At 51.4% G+C, this 20,006-nt stretch overlaps 1 protein-coding gene across 1 annotated transcript in view; it reads left to right on the forward strand.

Annotated features, from left to right (window-relative positions):
• Positions 1-20,006, forward strand: part of Lrp1 (LDL receptor related protein 1) — an 84,007-nt gene that overhangs the window by 21,538 nt on the left and 42,463 nt on the right. The window contains exons 7-20 of the mRNA XM_004646990.2: positions 3,623-3,785; positions 3,884-4,106; positions 5,566-5,755; positions 6,240-6,383; positions 7,900-8,136; positions 9,313-9,493; positions 10,588-10,810; positions 11,755-11,956; positions 12,261-12,386; positions 14,210-14,350; positions 14,486-14,611; positions 15,011-15,127; positions 15,679-15,759; positions 17,316-17,483. Coding sequence (XP_004647047.1) covers positions 3,623-3,785; positions 3,884-4,106; positions 5,566-5,755; positions 6,240-6,383; positions 7,900-8,136; positions 9,313-9,493; positions 10,588-10,810; positions 11,755-11,956; positions 12,261-12,386; positions 14,210-14,350; positions 14,486-14,611; positions 15,011-15,127; positions 15,679-15,759; positions 17,316-17,483 — 2,322 coding nt within the window. The remainder of the gene's footprint in view (positions 1-3,622; positions 3,786-3,883; positions 4,107-5,565; positions 5,756-6,239; positions 6,384-7,899; positions 8,137-9,312; positions 9,494-10,587; positions 10,811-11,754; positions 11,957-12,260; positions 12,387-14,209; positions 14,351-14,485; positions 14,612-15,010; positions 15,128-15,678; positions 15,760-17,315; positions 17,484-20,006) is intronic.

Raw genomic sequence — 20,006 nt, forward strand, 5'->3', positions numbered from 1 at the left:
ACTTCCAGCACGTAGAGCTCTTCCCATAGGAAGCATGTCCTCTGGAAGCCTGAGCTGGTCTGGAGGGACAGTAGTGCTGACCCCCAGCTCCCCGCCTGAAGAGCTTACTCAGCCAAGAAGGCCACTGCCTCTGGCTAGAGACACAGATGGAAGTTTGTTAGAAAGGATGAGGTTGGTGGGAAAGGATGGGGGTTGGTGGGAGGCAGGATGGTGGTGTGAACCGTAGGGCCCAGGCTGAGTGCTTTCTTTGTGCCAAGCCCTGTGCTAAGTGCTGTTGTTGCATCATGCTGTTTTACAGATGAAGAAACAAGGACAGAAATATTGAGTAACTTACCCAGAATCTCATAGTTGACAGAACCAGAACTCAGACCAAGGCTGCCAGTGTCCAGACCCCAGCTGGACTCAAGGAAGAGTGGAGCAATAGAAATGGGTGTGGGTGCCTGGAATAAAGGCCGGGATCCAGTGTGTTCCCTGGAGGCATGGCTAAGGTGGAAACTGGATTCTCCTTCCCCATCCAGGGACCTGGCACCTAATCCTAAATCTTTGGGTGTGTGGGTATATTGGGGGACATTTTCTCAGGATATAGATTCTTTCCTTCCTCCACATTTCCATAATTTCAAGAAAGTGACTGGGTCTCTATAACTAAAGCTGTATTATTTCTGTGAAAGCAGCATCTGTTTGGGAAATACATCTTGAACGATATTGGTGATGCAGAAGTTGAGAGCAACTTAAGCTTTGAGCTGTGTGCTGCGCCGCCTGTTGCGCCCTGGGCAGGGGCCATCCAGATGGCTCAGCGCTTGCAAGCACACATCTCAGGTCTATTCTGGGGCCTGGAACTGAAAGTCCTTTGCAACATCAGGGGCAGACTGTGACCTCCCCTCTGACTCACACATCCCCTTCCCAACTCTCTAACCTCACTCTTTATGCTAGAATTCTCACTTCTTGACCACTAGTCCACTGCTGAACTCCTCCCTCAACGCAGGACCCTGTCCCTCCCCCTGGATTTGAGATTCTCCTGTCCTTAGGATTGGAGCCTTTGGCCAGACTCCTCTGGGGCAGGTCAGCCCTAAAAGCCTGAGCCACAAGCAACAGCTATCTTTAGGTTTGTGAAGTCCCAGGGCTCAGGTTCCCAGGCCAAACCTATAGGGCAAAGGAGAGTGGCCCAGAGACCACTCCCTACTCCCCTCTGGGAGGCGCAAGGGTAGCCCTCCCAAGCTGACTCTTGTATGCAGGCTTTGGAGTAGTGGTTCTGTGTGTGTGTGTGTGTGTGTGTGTGTGTGTGTGTGTGTTCCGGTAGGCAGAGGAATCTGAACTTTAGGAGAGAGGAAAATAATGTGGTGGAGGGGGGTTGGATGACAAAGGATTTTTGCTTACAACTAATAGTCTCCAGCTGCAAAAATACTAAAAGGGAGGCCAGGCAGGCTCCAGTTCTTGCCAGCTCCTCACCGGCCTGCTGAGTGGGGCCCTGTCTGGCCTGTGGGGAGGTGGAAGGGGAAACTAGCCAAAGGTAAATATCTAAGAGCAGGGACCATCTCTGTCCCTTTCTTCCCGGAAGTGGGAGGAAACGCAGGCCAGGAGGGAGGCCTGGGCCGATGCCTGTGGGGCAGCACCAGGTCTGGGGCACCAGTTCTCTGCAGGCTTCTTCCTCCACCCCTCTTACCAAAGGAAGAGTGGATGGGGGAGCAGTAGCAGGGTGTTGCCAGCCCCAGGCTGGGCAATGACTCAGGGAAGCCTCAGGAAGCTGGAAAGGACATACGCGCCAGCTGGTGCTGGGAAAACAGCTTTGACTGATGAAGTTCCCTTCCATGCCAGCAGCCCCCAGACCCCTGCCGTGCCCACCAAGTAAAGGGCATGCAGCCCTGGTTGACTTTCAGCCACCCTGCCGGCGGGTCCCTGGTCTGGGGTGTCAGCTCCTTTGGAACGCAGCTGCCTGTGTTCATTTTAGTTTGGCTTCTCTGGTAGCAGCGTGTGAGGTGGTTTGGTTGCCTTAACCCTTGCACTGGCCCTTCTCCCTCCACAGCTGGCTGCTCTTCACTTTCCCCCCAGGATAGGCCAGTGTTAGGGACCCAGAGGGGGAAAATGGCTGGGTGTGGGGGTGCATCAATATTTACATGAATAGTAGGTCATTCCTACAACCTCTTTCTCCAGTTGTCTTGGGGTGGCAGGGAAGACCTGAAGAGGAAACTAGTTTGATGAGGGCCTCCTATAGGCTCCTTCCCTTCCTCCCCCCCAGCCCCAGTCCTGTGACTGTGAGTCAGTGACCCACCAGCCAAGTTCCTGTGACTGTTAGGAAACAGCCCCTGAATCCTTCTGGGGAGGAGGGAGATTAGGAAGGACTTGAGGATCAAACCCAAGTCATTATACCTGTGGCTGTGGGAAGGCAGAAGAATCCCCACTGGGTTGAATGTGGGGTAAGTTTTAGCCAAAGGCAGGCAGTCCAAAGATTTCTTACCTGTTGGGGAAATTGGAGGTGGCATTAAAGACAAAAGTCCCAGATGTCACTCCCTTAGGAATTTGCTACTTTGCAAGATGTAACAACCTCTGGCAATGCAGTTATAGGAGGCCAGTGAGAGAACACAAGCCAGTGAGTTCTGGAAACCCAGGTACAGAGAAGGCTGACAGACTTGTCCTCAGACTCCTGCGTCTTACACTTCCCTCCGCCCCTGTGCCACTCCTCCCTCCTTTCTTTGGCCCTCTGGGCCTCTTCTAGAACTGTGGCTTCAACTGAAGATAGGAAGCTGGTTTCCATCTTCTTTCCCTACTTCTGTCTTCCTGAAGCCCTCTCGCTGAGCCTTTCTTCAGTCCACCTCTAGGGTTGTTCTCCTGGACTCTCCTCCAGCCCTGTGTCTTACTCCCCATTCTTCTGACCCTCCCTAAGAAATGAGGAAATTGGGTAATAGGCACTTGGAAGAATCGGGGGCATAGGGTGAGTAGAGGAAGTTCGACCCATGGTACCGTCCCCAGTGTGCCACCACGAGCCCTCCCTTTTAGATCTCTGCAGGCCCCATATTTTGGAGTATTTCTTGCCCTAACTGAGTTTATTGATGTGTATCCTGCTTTTCCATTTTTAAAATGTATGCAACGTATGTGGCTCCTGGTCAGCACTTTTACTTAGTGTGAGACAACTACTATAATAGCAAGTAGAGAAAAGTCTAGCAAAAAGCAGAGATATGTCATGTTAAATAGCCCAGGTGATCTTATCTCAAGTAAAAGTAGATTTAAAAATGAAATGCTGGATGAACTAGTGGACCATTTGGTATCCTGAGAAGACAGAGCCTGTTGACGGGTGGGCTAGAGTTGCAGAAGCCTGTCAGTTAGCCAGTCAGCCAGCATTTACCCTGTGCATCTGAGTGTGAAATCTGAGCCCAGCATGGGAAGTGGAGGTGTGTGTCCAGGATGCTTAGAGACTTCTTCTTGGAGAGACCAACTAGATGGAAATATGGAAAGAATACAGAGCTGAGTGACACTGCACATGATGCCTGCAGGAACCAGGGAAAGCAGTGGGGTGGGAGAAGAGGGCACCCTAGCAAGGGCAGGCTCATGGGCTCTGAGCCAGCAGGTTGGAGGGATATGCCTGTGGGAGGGTCTGTGCCCTCACAACTCTTCCATTCAAACTCTCCAGACGTGGAGCAGATGGCCATCGACTGGCTGACAGGCAACTTCTACTTTGTGGATGACATCGATGATAGGATTTTTGTCTGCAACCGAAACGGGGACACGTGTGTCACTTTGCTAGACCTGGAACTCTACAACCCCAAGGGCATAGCCCTGGATCCTTCCATGGGGTGAGAGTGGCATGTGGGGATTCTGGCCTGGGAAGGAGGGATGCTACTGTGGGAAAGAAGGTTCTCGATAACCCCCGTTAACACACATCTGCCCACAGGAAGGTATTTTTCACTGACTACGGGCAGATACCAAAGGTGGAGCGCTGTGATATGGATGGGCAGAACCGTACCAAGCTGGTTGACAGCAAGATTGTCTTTCCTCATGGCATCACGCTGGACCTTGTTAGCCGCCTCGTCTACTGGGCTGATGCCTACCTGGACTACATCGAGGTGGTGGACTATGAGGGAAAGGGCCGGCAGACCATCATCCAGGGCATCCTGGTGAGGGAGCTTTGTCTAAGGCTACTAGGGGGAACTATTACCAGGGTCTTCAGGTGAGGGGGAAGCGTTTGTGGGAGAACTAACCTGTAGATCTCTAGGTAAGTTGGAGAAGGGGAAGCTGATTGACCAAGTCCTCTGTTGGGAACAGGACAAGCAGGAGAATTACAAAAGAAAGGGCAAGATATGGTTTCCCCTCTGATGGGAAAAGTCATTTTAGAGACTCTTTTTACTTCCTTTTTCTCATTTGATTCTTAAAATAACTCCGGGGGGATGTGCAGGCAGAGTTAATTCCCTTTTGGCAGATGAATAAAGCAGGGTTCAAAGATATCTATTGATCTGCCTTCGGTCATACAACTGGGCAATAGTTCTTGAGCTCAGTTGAGAGACCTTGTGGTTTGGAGGTGGCACCTCTACTCGAGGATAATTAGGGGGACCAAACATACCAGTTTGCCTGGGATTGTCTTGGTTTTAGCTGAAACCAGGAACCCTTCGTCTTGGGCAGACTGGGATAGTTGGCCACTCTGAGTGAGTGATGTGGGGAGTGGGCAGAGCTTGCCTAGGGCAAATGTCTCCTCTCAGCTTCTCCCAAAGTGACAGTTGGAGACCAAGTAATCTAAAGTCATTAAACATCTACCATAAGCCTAATTCTACGAGGGCCAAAGTTGCTGCCCTCCAGGGGTTTAGGAGGAGTGGGTAGGAGAAGTCCACTAATCACCACACCAGGTGCTCGAGAGACAGGATATAGAAAGAAAACACCTCCTGTTGGAAGATTCCAAGGAATTTTTTAAAGAGATGTTCTATGAAGGATGAATGAAATCATGGAAAACAAAAATCTCCAGGACAGGATAATCCAACCAGGGGAGGGAGAAATAAAGTGTGGAGTTTAAAATAACATAAGCTGCTGGGTGTATTGGTACATGTCTATAGTCTTAGCAATTTGAGAGGCTGAGGCAGAAGGATCAAAAGTTCTTTTTTAGGGTCCAGGGAGAGAGCTCAGTAGAATAAGTGCCTACCTGGCAAGTGGAGGGTCCTGAGTTCAATCCCCAGTACCACAAAAAAAAAAAAAGGTTCTTTTCTAATCTAGCCTAGGCAACTTAATGAATTGATGAAATCTTGTCTCAAAAAAAAAAAAAAAAAAAAAATTAAAAAGGACTGGGGATGTAGCCCAGTGTGAAAGCCTTGGGTTCAATGTCCAGTACTGCTAAATAAACAAATTAACATAAGTAAATAAATAAGCAACAACTGTAGGGTAGACCCAGCATAGCTCGGTGATAGAGTACTTGCCTAGCATTCATGATGCCCAAAGTTAAATACCTAGGACTGCAAAACAAAGCAAAAACTGCAGAGTGAATTTAGGAAAGCTAATGATGGAGTTTGAGGGGAAGCTCAGAAGCTGCCAAGTCACAGAGGGAGGAGTCCCTTCTCATCTCACGTTGACCACTCCCTCTTACTGTCCTAGATTGAGCACCTATACGGCCTGACTGTGTTCGAAAACTATCTCTATGCTACCAACTCAGACAATGCCAATGCCCAGCAGAAGACAAGTGTGATCCGTGTGAACCGCTTCAACAGCACCGAGTATCAGGTTGTCACACGTGTGGACAAGGGGGGTGCCCTCCATATTTACCACCAGCGGCGTCAGCCTCGAGGTGAGTGAGCTCTAGGGCCCCTCCAAGTTCAGCCCCAAGGGCTCTAGCTCCCCTTTTTGTGGAATGTCCTGTGAGAAGCCCTAAATTTTTCACATCATGAGTACTTCTAGCATCCACCCCAGACTGTCCACCCTGGCCCCTCAACTTGCCCTGCCTGCCTTTCTACCTCTACAGAGCCCCTTCCCCATCTTGGCCCTCCCAGACCCCTTGCTGGTCCAGAAAATAAAGTACCTGGCCACAGGCAGTCCTTGACTCTCTCCCTGACCACTGACACAATACCTAAGAGTGCCCAAAGCCTGGGTAGTGAGGTAGAGAAGGCGCAGAGGAACCCCAGTCCTGTGGCTTGCAAATTCTAAAGTGAGACAACAGGCACAGACACCGCAGGAGCAGAGAATGTGGTCGCATTTCAGAAAGCTTCTAAAGGCCTAGACATGGGGTACTGGGGGGTGCCGAGAGGCTCTGACAGGTCTTCCCCCACCTCCAGTGCGGAGCCATGCCTGTGAGAATGACCAGTATGGGAAACCAGGCGGCTGTTCGGACATCTGCCTGCTGGCCAACAGCCACAAGGCTCGGACCTGCCGCTGCCGCTCCGGCTTCAGCCTGGGCAGCGATGGGAAGTCCTGCAAAAGTAAGTGGCGGAGCAGTGTGCCTCAGGTGCAAGGGTGGCAGGTGTCCTGGAATGTCACCCCACAGCCTGATGCTTTTGTCTGAGATGCAGAGGGACCAAGTGAAGGACAGAGACAGGATCTGAGCCCACAGCTGAGGACAGTTATTCTCATCACCACATTTGGGCTGCATAGAAGTCTGTAAACTGGCCCATGTGTTCAGTCATTCATATTTATACATACCTAGCAAGCATGAATTACGTGGTTGGCACTGTTCTGACAATGAGGATTCAGCAGCAAGCAAGGTAGATGTTATCCCTGTCCTTTCTAAGCTCGCAGCGTAGTCAGAGAGATAAATGCATAAATATGGTATTATGTGGTGAGAGGTATAGAAAGAAAATAACAGAGCACGGTTAGTGATAGAGTGAGAACATCTCTATGGATGTGGTATGTGAACAAAGCTCTCTGTAAAGAAGCCAGCATGTAACTGCCTGAGGGAAGAGCACTTCAGGCAAGGGCCAGTGAGACAGCAGACTAAGCGCCTGCTTGGGACCTGCTTAGGCAAGCGCAGGGACTGGGGTTTGATTTCCCACACCATGTGCCATGCCGGCCCCACTTCCAGGAGCATTGAGCCAGCCACTGAGACCAGGTGTGGTGACACACACCTGGAATCCCAGTGCTGAGGAGGCTGAAAACAAGAGAATCACTGCAAGTCTGAGCTGTATTGTGACTCTGTACCAAATACAGAGAGAGAGAGACAGAGAGAGAGAGAGAGAGACAGAGAGACAGACAGAGACAGACAGACAGAGACAGAGACAGAGACAGAGACAGACAGAGAGAGAGAGAGAGAGAGAGAGAGAGAGAGAGAGAGAGAGAGAGAGAGCATTTCAGGCAGAGGGCATCAATAGCACAGAAGTCCTGGAACCAGTGTGAGCTGGATGTGCTGGAGGAATGATGCAGGCCAGCAGGGCCGAAGGGTATTAGTAAAAGGAGAGCGAGGGAGACTTTGGGTTTTATTCTAACTGAGATGAGAAGCTCATGGTGACTGGAAAAATGGTACAATCAGAGTCACACTATGTAGAAATCACAGTGCTGCAGGATAGAGGATGGGCAACTGAGCAATAGCCAGAAGTGATGAAGTAGGCGAGAAGTAATGTGGTTTAGACTAGGATGGTAGCAGAGGAAGTGGTGAGAAGTGATCAGATACCAATATACTTTGAAAGTATTCCTTTTAGGCCAGTGATTTCACTACTGAGCAGTGGGCATTTAACTGACAATATGCTGTCCTTCTGACACTTCCACACAGTGGGGAGGGGACCAAAGCCCCAGGGAATGGCGGTCTTGGACCCTGAGTGAACATGTCAGTGTGTGTGTTTTGTCCTGACTCAGAGCCTTGCCTGTCCTGTGGCTCCTGATTCAGCATAGCTGGGTTGTTACAGCCCCTGGGGTCCAGCTGGGGGTGCAGGTGGAGTGGAGTTGCATGCAAATGTGTCTGTGTTCATGCATCTCTGTGTGTAACTTTGTTTGTACCTGCCCTAGAGCCAGAGCATGAGTTATTCCTTGTGTATGGCAAAGGCCGGCCAGGCATCATCCGGGGAATGGACATGGGGGCCAAGGTCCCGGATGAGCACATGATCCCCATTGAGAACCTCATGAACCCTCGAGCGCTGGACTTCCATGCAGAGACTGGCTTCATCTATTTTGCTGACACCACCAGCTACCTCATTGGCCGCCAGAAGATTGATGGGACTGAGCGGGAGACCATCCTGAAGGATGGTAAGGGCGTCCAAAGTGGGAGACATTTGGGTGGGGCTCTGAGAGACATGGTGCCCTGGATGGGAAGCAATCTGGGCCCTGGGCATCTTTCACAGTGCCCTCTCTCCACATGCAGAATTCCCTGCTGACTGGCTGGCTAGGTTGGTTGGCATGGAGATGAGGGGATAGACAGGTTGAACCCTGTTTGACCCCCTTCTTGGCTGAGCCGAAAAGAGGCAGGAGGATGGATGGGTTAGGCAGCGTGGGCTGTCCTTGCCAGCCCTTGGGAAAACTCAGGGTCTCTCTGCCATTGGCTCAGAGCCCTGGAGCTGCATGCAGCACACAGCTGACAAGGCCTGAGGCCCTGAATCAGAGCCGGGCCTGCCAGATCAGAGCAGGGCACACCCACTCATGGCCACCAAACTGCACTCTTGCGTGTCCCGAGAAAATTGCATGTGTGAATCACATCCAGTTTTTCCCTCTGAGAGCTGCTCAGGCAAGTCTACCATGCAGTGTCTCCCTGAACATCATGTACATGGAGGGCCCTGGACTCCACAAGTTCTGCCCCAAACCTACATTTGGGGTCCCAGGATCTGGCTTTCTAACTGGTCAGTCTGGCTGATGTCAGGTGCCACCCTTTGTCCTGCTTCTGATCATCTACTGAAGCTCAGAGAACCTCAGCAACCAGCAGCCATAGCCTGTGAGGAAATCATAAGTAACTCTCAGCAGGAAAAGATTGGGGTGCTCTATAGTAAGAGAACTGCTATTTAAAGGACACTGGAGTCAAAGCCTTTGGGCTAAGTGAAAAATCACTTCCTGATTTATTCATTTTGTTAGTTCAGGATTTTTAGGCTTGGGATGAAGTGCCGCATTTGTGCCCAGAGCCACGTACACATTGCCTCAGCTGTCTACCCAAGACAGACCAGACATGCCCTCATGCAGGACCGTATGTCAGCCACGTAGTTTCCTGGCTGCTGTGTGCAGTTTGGCAAGCTGTCCCTCAGTGCAGATGTGGCAGCACAAGTGGTCTTCCCTGTTCCTTCCTCGGGCCACCTCTCCCCATCCAGGGCACCAGGTGCTTCCCATGCTCCCCACCTGGTCCCAGGTGCTCCCAGCTCCCTGTGTCCTGCAGAGACAGGGGCCAACACTTTAGGGCTTCTCTTGACGTTGGCCTTCATTCCCCCTGGGCCCCCACAGGTATCCACAATGTGGAGGGTGTGGCTGTGGACTGGATGGGGGACAATTTGTACTGGACGGATGATGGGCCCAAGAAGACCATCAGTGTGGCCAGGCTGGAGAAAGCTGCTCAGACCCGCAAGACCTTAATAGAGGGCAAGATGACACACCCCAGAGCCATTGTGGTGGATCCACTCAATGGGTGAGTCCTTCCAGGCATCGGGGTGGGAGGATTTGGGTGTGTGTGGGTCTCAGGGAACTGGGGAATGAGAGCAAAGCAGGGCAGAGTAACTGAGGCAGGTCACTTAAGCAGGAATCGGGAGGCTGAAAAGGGAGCAGGTGTCCCTGTCTTCAAGCAATGGGAGTAAGGCCTTAAACACTTACATGGAAACCTACCTGATCCTGCCACCCAGCCCAGAGCCCTCTGCTAGCCCCTCTCTCATTAGAGTGAGCCCTGTGTCTCCTTATCGGGCTGCATGAGTGGCCCTGCCCTACAGATTTGCCTGAAACCTTTCTGATCTTACCTGTAGCTCACTGCCTACATTTGGAATTCTGCCCCGACTGCCTATCCTGTTCCTGAGACAGACATCTCAGAAACTGCTGCCTAAGGGCTTTTGCTCTTGGACATCCTCTGATGAATTCCCAGACCCTTGCAGATCTGATCTCTGTGTCAGGTCTCAGCTCATATGCAACGCCCTCAGAAAGCCTTGCCTATTACCCTTTCCAGTGTTCACCCGCCACCTGCTGCCTGGCCACCCTCCAGGCCATCACCATTTCATTGCTGCCCTGCTTTAATCACTCTGATATGACATTCTTCTTTTTTTTCATCTATCTCCTTTCTTTCTTTTTCTTTTTCTTTTTCTTTTTCTTTTCTTTTCTTTCTTTCTTTCTTTCTTGTTTTTTTTTTTTTTTTTTTTTTTTTTTTTTTTTTTTGTACCTGGAAGCAAATTCAGGACCTTGTACTTGCCAGGCAGGTGCTTGTGCTACTGAGCTGTATCCCCAGCCCCTGACATGACCTTCTTAACTGACTTGTTTCTTGTGGGATATGAGCTCCTTGGGAGTGGAGGCCTTGCTGAGTTGGTCTCTGCTGTACCCTAGGGTGTCAGAACTGTGCCCACTTTACCATAGCCACTCAGCAAATGTTGCTTCAAGGTGGGAATGAATGTATGTCTGGTCCAGGCATGAGCAGGCCAGGAAGATCGATAGGAAGAGCCCTGGACACCACCAATGGGATCATAGAGGGAGTCTGTTGATGGCAGGGTGGCCCTCGTGGTGCTGACCAGTCACTGCCCGCAGGTGGATGTACTGGACGGACTGGGAGGAGGACCCCAAGGACAGTCGGCGAGGGCGACTGGAAAGGGCCTGGATGGACGGCTCACACCGAGATATCTTTGTCACCTCTAAGACGGTGCTTTGGCCCAATGGGCTAAGCCTGGACATCCCAGCGGGGCGCCTCTACTGGGTGGATGCCTTCTATGACCGCATCGAGACCATACTGCTCAACGGCACAGACCGGAAGGTGGGCAGGCCTGTGTACATTGCCACAGCATGCTTATGTATGTAAGGCTCTGTGTGAGCATGCGGGTATGTGTATGTCTTGATCTGTGTGCTTTGCATATGCCTGCATGTGTCTCTATGGATGTATACACCTGTGAGCTTGGGTGTCTTATGTGTCCAGTTGCCCGTGGAGCTGACTACTCATGTGCACACATACAGCGCACTTGGAGGTGTGTCTGCCCTGAAATGGGTCATGCTCAGGGATGGCATATATGCACGCTTGTCATGTTGAGTGGGTGTGCGTTTCATGAGTCAGGCATGTCTAGATGTGTGCATAAGGGATCTTCATGAGATGGCTCCTGGACTACCTCTGATGTCTCACCTCTCCCCACTATTCCTGCATCTCAGTGTTCTTTGAACAAGCGACACCAGACAGCTTGCACTTCCTTGCACACCTCGTGATGCTTTTGCCCCGTGAGCCCTTGCTGCCTAGGAGTCCACCCCAGTTCCTCTCCCTGGCACATTGCCCAGAGGCCAGCTCCTCTAGGGTGTTGACTCCAGCCCCCTTGTCCCCACTGGCTTACCCATGTTTGCCCTCCATGAGACAATAGATGCTCAAAGGTGAGCCCCTGGCTTTTTCATCTCTCAGTGTCTGCCACATCCTGGCTCTAAGTAGATCCTGATAAGTGTTTATTGGATGGAGCAATGAATGGACGAATTCTGGCTTCTGCTCTGTGTGTGTGTGTGTGTGTGTGTGTGTGTGTGTAGAGAAATGCATATGAGTCACCCGAAGAGAGGATAGTCTGAAGAAGCTCCCCTCAGCATCCTTGTGGGAGACAGGTCCAGCATCTCATTGAATGCAGAAAACAAGACCTGACCTCTGACATGGACAAATGAGGGCAGCTACGATCCCCTGGGCCTTTCTCAGGCATTGCAACTCCTCAGAAATGTGCCCTCCTTTCCTAGATTGTATACGAGGGTCCTGAACTGAACCATGCCTTTGGCTTATGTCACCATGGCAACTACCTCTTCTGGACTGAGTACCGGAGCGGCAGTGTCTACCGCTTGGAACGGGGTGCAGAAGGCACACCTCCTACTGTGACCCTTCTGCGTAGTGAACGGCCCCCTATCTTTGAGATCCGCATGTATGATGCCCAGCAGCAGCAAGGTACACTCCTTGGCCAGGCCCAGGGCAGAATGGGACCTAGGTGGGGGAATGGGATCCTAGGCCTTGCCTTTGAGCTTCTGAGAAGCTTGGCCCAGCTTAACTCCACATTTCCCATTTCTCTTCCTGCTCCTTGCCTGTGTCCCCTCTTCATCGAACCCTTTTTTTCTCTTGATATTTCTTCTTCCATATCTTCATTATATTTTTCTCCTCTCTGATCCTCTTGCCTCTCCCCTCTGGCCTTTTCTGACCCTCCTACATCCATCCCTCTCCCCCCTAACTCTTCCTGTGACCTCATCTCCCACAGTGGGCACCAACAAGTGCCGTGTGAACAATGGCGGATGCAGCAGCTTATGCCTGGCCACACCTGGGAGCCGCCAGTGCGCCTGTGCAGAGGACCAGGTGTTGGGCGCAGATGGTGTCACTTGCTTGGGTATGAGGGATCTGGCTGGGGTAGGGGTGAGAAAGTGACCCCCCACAAAAGGCATCACAGACAGGGCAGGGGAGGCCCGAGGGTCCTAGTCAGAGGTTAAGAAAGCAGAGAGGTGCCCTGTGGGACCAACAGGAAGTGAGGGATAAGGCTGAGAGGACAGGGTGCTGAAGGGGCAAAGAGGGTGTGGTACAGTGGGAGAACCTGGGAGTGCATGGAGAATGGGGCAACAGAATGAGGAACAGGACAGCTACTGAAGGAGGAAAATATTCCCCTTTTAACTTCAATTCCCCATTATTAAGGTAAAGTAACAGTAGTTCAAAATACTGTGGAAGTTAGAAGGGAGGAAAAACCCAAAGCCCACCAACAAACACCACTATGTTGTTAGAGTGGTGGTAAATTGCATCCTATTCTTCCTTCCTTAAGTGGGATACAGTGTTGGTTTTTACACAGTTCTCATCGTGCTGTAAATAAAACATGTTCTGCCCTTTTTGGCTCATCTCTGTCGCAGCATCATCTGTGTTGTTGTCATGCTATTTGATTTGATTTTGTTTTATTTTATTTTATTTTTGCAGTGCTAGGCATTAAACACAGAGCCTTGCATGTATTAGGCAAGTACCACTGAGTCACACCTCCAACCCTTACTGCATTATATTAAATGGCCTCACTTTAAAATAAGTAAATAGGGGCTGGGGAGATGGCTCAGTGGAATAAGCACTTCCCTGGCAAGCTTAAGGGCCTGAGTTCAATCCCTGGTTCCTCCAAAAAAAAAAAAAAAAAAAAAAAAAAAAAAAAAAAAAAAAAGTTTAATTAAAATAAAAATGGATCATTCTTATTGTAAAACTAAATAAGTATACATGTAGAAAACTATAAAGGTGAAAGTACAAATCACCCCAAATTCTACCACCCCTAAATAAGCACTGTTACCAGTTTTGGATTAGACTTGCTAGCTTCGAATTCTTGCTGTAATTTAGAGCCTTGATTTCATCATGTTGCCAGTTTAGAGAACCTTCTTGCAAACTTCTACGTAAATGGAATCATGCTGCACATGCTGTTCCTGCTTTTGTCACTCAATACTATGTCATGAAGACGTAAGGGACATTTTGAATAGCTAAAATGTGTATCATTGAGTTAATGTCTCATCGTTTACTCAGCCATGTATTTGCTATTGGATGTTTATGTGGCTTCCAGCTTTTTGTTCGAATCGCAGCCCACACTTCCTGCATGCGGACTGTGTGCTGCACCGTCATACGCGTTTCCTGTACATTAACTTTTTTTCTTGAACATTCATCTGGGGAAGGCATTTCTGTTATCCTCACTTTACAGAGGAAGAAACAAAAGCCCTAAATTACAGCAGGAATTCACACAGAACAAATCTAAATCCCCCCCAAAAAATAAATAAAATCAGGCCCAGAGCCCCTATTTATTTATTATTTAACTATTCATTTATTTATGAGACAGCCTATGTAGCCCAGGCTGGCCTTGACCTCACAGTGAAGACTAGTACTCTATTCTTCCAAGAGACATTTTAGGGAGGTGACAGGGAGCAGACATGGAGAGGCCTATTTAGTAGGGACAAAAGCATAGGGCCCTGTGGAAGCTGTTTTATTCTCAGATTACATGCAATACAGAAATTATCAAGTAAAGTAAATATCAGTGTTGCTTGAGAAAGAATTCTAGCTCCCATCCAGTAATTTGTTCATGAAAAATGATAGGAACAACCATTCTATAAAACATAGGAAATTAACAAAAACATACAGGGGACGCAGCGCTTAGCCGGTGACCTGGGTCTGACCTTCCCCCTCACACTCCTGTGGTGCCCACAGCGAACCCATCCTACGTGCCCCCACCCCAGTGCCAGCCGGGCGAGTTTGCCTGTGCCAACAGCCGCTGCATCCAGGAGCGCTGGAAGTGTGACGGAGACAACGACTGCCTGGACAACAGTGACGAGGCCCCGGCACTCTGTCGTGAGTCACCCCCACTTCCACCCTTGGAGCAGCAGCCTGAAGGACAGTGGCTCTGACATCAAGTGTCCCAGGCCTAGTGGGTGCAGAGTTCGGGACCTCAGCTCCTCCCTGACGCCTGACCTGTTCTTTCTCCAGATCAGCACACTTGCCCCTCAGACCGATTCAAGTGTGAGAACAACCGGTGCATCCCCAACCGCTGGCTCTGTGATGGGGACAATGACTGTGGAAACAGTGAGGATGAGTCCAACGCTACATGCTCAGGTGTGGAATGGCAGAAAGGGCAGATGGGAAGCCAGGTCTGGGAAGACAGAGGGGCTTCTGGGAAGAAAGAAAAGAGCCCAGCATCCCAGAAAGAGGGATGGAGCCCTGGGCTAGAGGAGGGAGTCTCCCCCAAACCAACCCAAGCCCTGGGCTGACCCCTGGACGTTCAGGGGCCAGGGCATGCACAGCTCTAGACGAGGTGAGTGAGGTGAGGTGGATCCTCTCGTTGGAGACCCCTTGAGAGAGGGGGTAAGACATCAGTGTGAGACCACAGAGGTGGTTTTAAACTTCTCTAGAAGTGATTGTGGGAGGAATATGGTCTCAGAGGGCAGGGAAAAGGTAGGGAAGGAAAGGACACCAAGGACGGTTGGGATGACGAGCGCTTGCACCTGCCCCCAGCTCGCACCTGCCCGCCCAACCAGTTCTCCTGTGCCAGTGGCCGCTGCATCCCAATCTCCTGGACCTGCGATCTGGATGATGACTGTGGCGACCGCTCTGATGAGTCAGCCTCCTGTGGTAAGAGGGGCAGCAGGAGGGCTGGGTTGGCCCTGGGTGGGGGCACCTTCGTATCTTGGCAGCCTTGAGCAAGTTACTTGAGCTCCGTAGCCTCAGTGAATTTTGTCTGTAAAATGGGGCTAATAATAGCTCAGTACTAATGTGGGGCTCAGGGAGCTCATGGACCAAAAATGCTCAGCCCAGGGCTTGTGTCATGCCTAGTTTAGCTTAGTGAGTAAGGTGTCCTGCTAAGCACCAGGGCTTGCTTTCCTGGTGACTGGGCTAAGGGCTGTTTCTAGTGAGAATTCTTAGAGACACTGTTATGTTTTTGGTTCTGTTTTCATTCTTTCTGGTACTAGAGATTAAATCCAGGACCTTCACACTGAGCCATCTCCCTAGCCCTTTTTTTATTTTAAGATAGGGTCTCATTGATTCATTAAATCATCCCAGCTGGGCTTGAACTTGTGATCCTGAGCTCCTAAGAGTGCTAGGGTTATAGGCATGTGCCACCACACCTGGCTGATGCTGTATAATTTTTAGGGCCCTGCTCAGTTACTCTTTCTCCCTGACAGCCTATCCTACCTGCTTCCCCCTGACTCAGTTTACCTGCAACAATGGCAGATGTATCAACATCAACTGGAGATGTGACAATGGTAAGAGCTTGCCTCCCTTCATCTACTGCGATTCCTGGGAAACCTAAAGCCACATGCAGCCCCTGGATAGGGAAGAAAGAGATTTTAGAGTCAAGCTGGTGCTCCTCCAGTGCACTAAAGCCCTGCTGGATGGACCTGGAGAAAAGAGGAGGAGCCAGAGATGCTGTGGGGCCAGGGGGTGAGGGTGGACTGAAAGGAGACCATACCCAGGGCCTTTTAGTACCACGCCTACCCAGTCAGGGCCTGAGTTGTCTACCGTCAGGCAGGGCTCAGGGGCCAGGGAAAGATGAAGGAGAAGGACCAGAGAGACAGAACAAGGAAAGCCCTGGGCCCACCTCCCATCTCGCTGCACATCCCCATCTCCGGGGTCCTTAGTGTACCCCAGGCTCCGGGCTCCAGGCCCAGAGCCCACTTAGCATTCAGCCATGGACCAGATGCTGTCAGCCCTGAGCCTCAGGGGCCACGGAGTGTGTAAACATGTGAACAGGTGACTGTTGTCTGTGTCCCGTCTCGGGCTCTGTCGTGTCCGCTGTGGTGTTGTGTTGTGCTGTGCTGCCCCAGTGGCTCCAGCCCTGGTGCCTGTGTGAGGATGGGTTGGGTCCGCGCCATATTGCCCTCCTCGTTGCCATGTCTCCCGTGCCAATGGTTGCCCTGGCGGTTTCTGTGTTTCAGAGAAGGATTGTGGGGACGGCTCTGACGAAAAGACCTGTCCTGAGCCTGCCGGTCAGTGCATAGAAGCACATGCACCATCACCCCAGAGCGCCAGCTGGCCTCACTGCCCCCCATGACCCCAGAACCTTGTTTCCAAGTGTCTAGGAAAAAGTGCAGAGAGGAGAGAGAGAAGCAGAGAGGGCAGAGAGGGCAGCGGGGGCCACTCAGAGGAGAGGTGACAGAGTTGTCAAGGAGAAGGCCAGGACATCAGAAGAGAGGGTTAGGGAATTAGATCCAACTAGAAAAAGGATAGGAACACAACCCACAGGGGACAACCAAATGCCCGTCTTCCCACATGTCCCATAGCTGCGAAGGGAAGTCCAGCTGCTCCTGCCCCCAGCCCTAAGAAGCAAGATGCCCATTCTGCCAGCCTCAGACCCCTTCCCCAAGAGCCCCTGCCCATCCCAACTGCAGGCAGTCCCAGCAGCCCAGGCCAGATGTGCAGCCAAGCCTAAGCTTAGGGTAGGCCGGATGAAGCCCTTCCTAGCCCAGCAGAGGACCCCCAGCCAAGCCAGAGAAGCCCCTACCTGTTCCCCCAAGCAGATCCTGTTCTCACAGTTTACTGAAAAGGGGAAGGCATTTTTTTCTGCCCCCACCCCAGCCTTTCTGAGACTCAAGGAAGAGGCCTCCTGGAGCCTGCCCATCTCCCTGCCCCAGCCCTGTGGGCCATGGTGCATGCTGCAGTCTATGCAGTTTCTGTGTCTTTTCTGTTTGTTATTTTCTCTGTGGGGGGTTAGGGTGGGCCGTGGGTGGGGATGAGGAGGTGGAGGAGGTCAAGCCAGGGTTACAGAGAAGGGTGCTTCTGCTGACCTCCTCCTCGCTCTCCCCTTCTTGCCTCCCTCCAGACAATGACTGTGGAGACAACAGTGATGAGGCCGGCTGTAGCCACTCCTGCTCTAGCACCCAGTTCAAGTGCAATAGCGGGCGCTGCATCCCCGAGCACTGGACCTGTGATGGAGACAACGACTGTGGGGACTACAGTGATGAGACACACGCTAACTGCACCAACCAGGGTGTGCCCCCAGGGCCCTTGGGGTGGGATGAGATCGTGCCCACTGGGTTCCCCACTCTGCCCATCCAGCCCTGCGCCTGCCACTGTGTGTTGGTCCCCATCTGGGACGCTGAGATAGACGCTGAGATAGCCGAGGCCCAGCTCTTGTCCTTCAGAAGGTTCCAGCCCTGTGGGAGAGGGAGCTGGCCGAAGCTGCTAAAAGCAGGGGCTTTGCAGCTGGGTGGCCCGGAGCTCCAGCTCTGCAACATGTTATCTGAGTGGCCTTGGGCAAGCAACTTAATCTCCCTGGGCCTCTGAATTTCCTCTGCAAAGTGAGGTAATAATAGCACTGTCATCGCAGTGCTGATATGGGGGTTTAATGAGCTCACTCATGAAAAGCACTCTCTGCACAGGGTGGTTTTGGTAAATAGTAGCTTGAAAAAAGGAGGCTAATGGGTAAGGATGTGTGAGCACAGGGAACCAAAGGGGAGGGGCTGGCTCCCAGAAGTCTTGGGCCTCTGGGGCACACCAGGGCCACATTTCCTGGCACTCACAGGCCCCCCACTGGGTATGTTTGTTTCTTATCTCTCATTGTTACCCCAGAGGACTGCAGACCCAAGGTTGCCCTGGCTTCAAGAAAAGTAAGAAATGCAGATTTTTATATGAAATGTAAATGCTTCGTAGGCCAGCAGGGCTGCTCCTTCTGAGACTGCCAGGGCCGTTGCTCAGGCCAGTCCCGTTGTTTCTTTCTGCTGGTTTGCTAGTGACCTTTGAGCTTCCTGGACCTGTAGACACTTGGGCCCATCCCTACCTTGCTTTCACATGGGTCCAAGATTTTCTCTTTATGTAAGGATACCAGTCAACTTAATTAGGCCCCACCCTAATGACCTCATTTTAAATTGACTGTCTGCAAAGACACTATTTCCAAATAAGGCTACATTCCCAGGTATCATGGGTTAGGACTTCAGCATCTTTTTAGAAAACAATTCAACCTATAGCCATTGACAGTCTGCTTTTAAAATTTTTTTAAATACTGTAGGCTAAAATCTTTCTATAGGCTGCATCTGGCCTTGGGCCATCAACCTGTCACCTTGGCTTTCTGAAGTTAAGGCAGATTCTCCCACAGGTAGGGACAGTACTGAGTGCCACTGGGCATCTACCATAAAACCAGCCCAAGATTGGGGGCCTGGGACCACAAGGTGGTCGGGAAACAGAGCCTCTGAGTCTTCAGGGCCATCTCTAGGACAAAGTGACAGGGACAGTTGTTATTGTCCTAACATCCTAAGAAGAAGCCCCTGTAGGCTTTGTAGCGAGAACTCCTGGCCCTTCTCCATAAGCCAGGCAGACTGGACAGGCAGCTTCCTCTGAGCCGGGGCCTCCTCTGTGAAATGAGATAAGATATGTGAGGCCTGGCCCAAGGGATCAGGGTGTCCGCTTTGGAAGTGACTGTTAACTGTGGTGCTAAGCCATGGTGGCCTGGGACTGTTCAGGAGGAGGTGGGGTGTCACGGGGCCCCGAAGAGGTATCAGACTGCAGTAAAGAAGCTAGAGGGAAGGGCTTCTGGTAGGGCATAGGGTGCCCTGCAGAGCCCTTTATTTAGATTGAAAGGGGAGGCTGAGCACTTTTCCAAGGGTAATGATGGGGCCAAGTGGGCCAGTCAGATTGAGAAGGCTCGCAGTCTTGCAGTGAGGAAGGAGACTTCTGAAGGGGAAAGATGATGACATCAGCAAGGGAAGAGACATGATTTAGGACAAAAGCCTTGGAAGCAGATTGGATTGCCAAGAGGCCCTGAGGAAAGGAAGGAAGCTTAGAGCTGTTGCTAAGGTCCAGGCACAAGAGGACAGTGGCAGCCATGCTGTGGCAAGGAGGGTGGAGGAACGGGGCGCACAGTGGCGGCCTGTGCATGAGGCTCAGTGTGGCACGCAGCCGTCTGCTTCTCCTTGGGTGGTATTCACACTGTGACCTGGCCTGCGCAGGCTCCCCGCACAGGTGAAGAAGTCCCAGCCCCTTCCCACTCTGACCTGTGTTCCTGCTACCTGTCCTCCCCCTCCCGCTCCTCCAGCTGTCAGCCTCCTGGGAATTTTCTGAATTTACCCAGCAGATGCTACCTCAGAGTTTTTGCCCTAGTCATTCCCTCTGCTGGGAACGCCTTCCGGGTGTCCTTGTGCCTCACTGTCCCTTCATTCAGGCCCTGCTCAGAGCCTCCTGTGACTCTGTTAGCTAAGGTATCATGCAGCTCCCTTGAGCCTTTGTCCCCATGGCCCTCACGTTACCCGCAGTTACGTTTTGCACCTGTGTCCTGTGTCTTCATTATCTCTCTCCCTACCAGAACCGGAACCTACAGGGGCAAGGACTTTGTCTTAGTCACTGCCAGCACCTGGGACAGTGCCTAGTCCACAGCTGCCACTCAGTAGATCTGTGTAGGATGGACGAAGGAAGCAGAGGCTAAGGTGGGAGGTACTTGAACTCTGGCCTGGCAGACCGTTTGTGCAATAGAGAGCCCACGTGTCAACCAGAAGATCAGATAAGATGGTTGCTGGGCCCC

The sequence above is a fragment of the Octodon degus genome, unplaced genomic scaffold (assembly GCF_000260255.1).
Source record: "Octodon degus isolate 3935 unplaced genomic scaffold, OctDeg1.0 scaffold00286, whole genome shotgun sequence".
Classification (NCBI taxonomy): Eukaryota; Metazoa; Chordata; class Mammalia; order Rodentia; family Octodontidae; genus Octodon; species Octodon degus.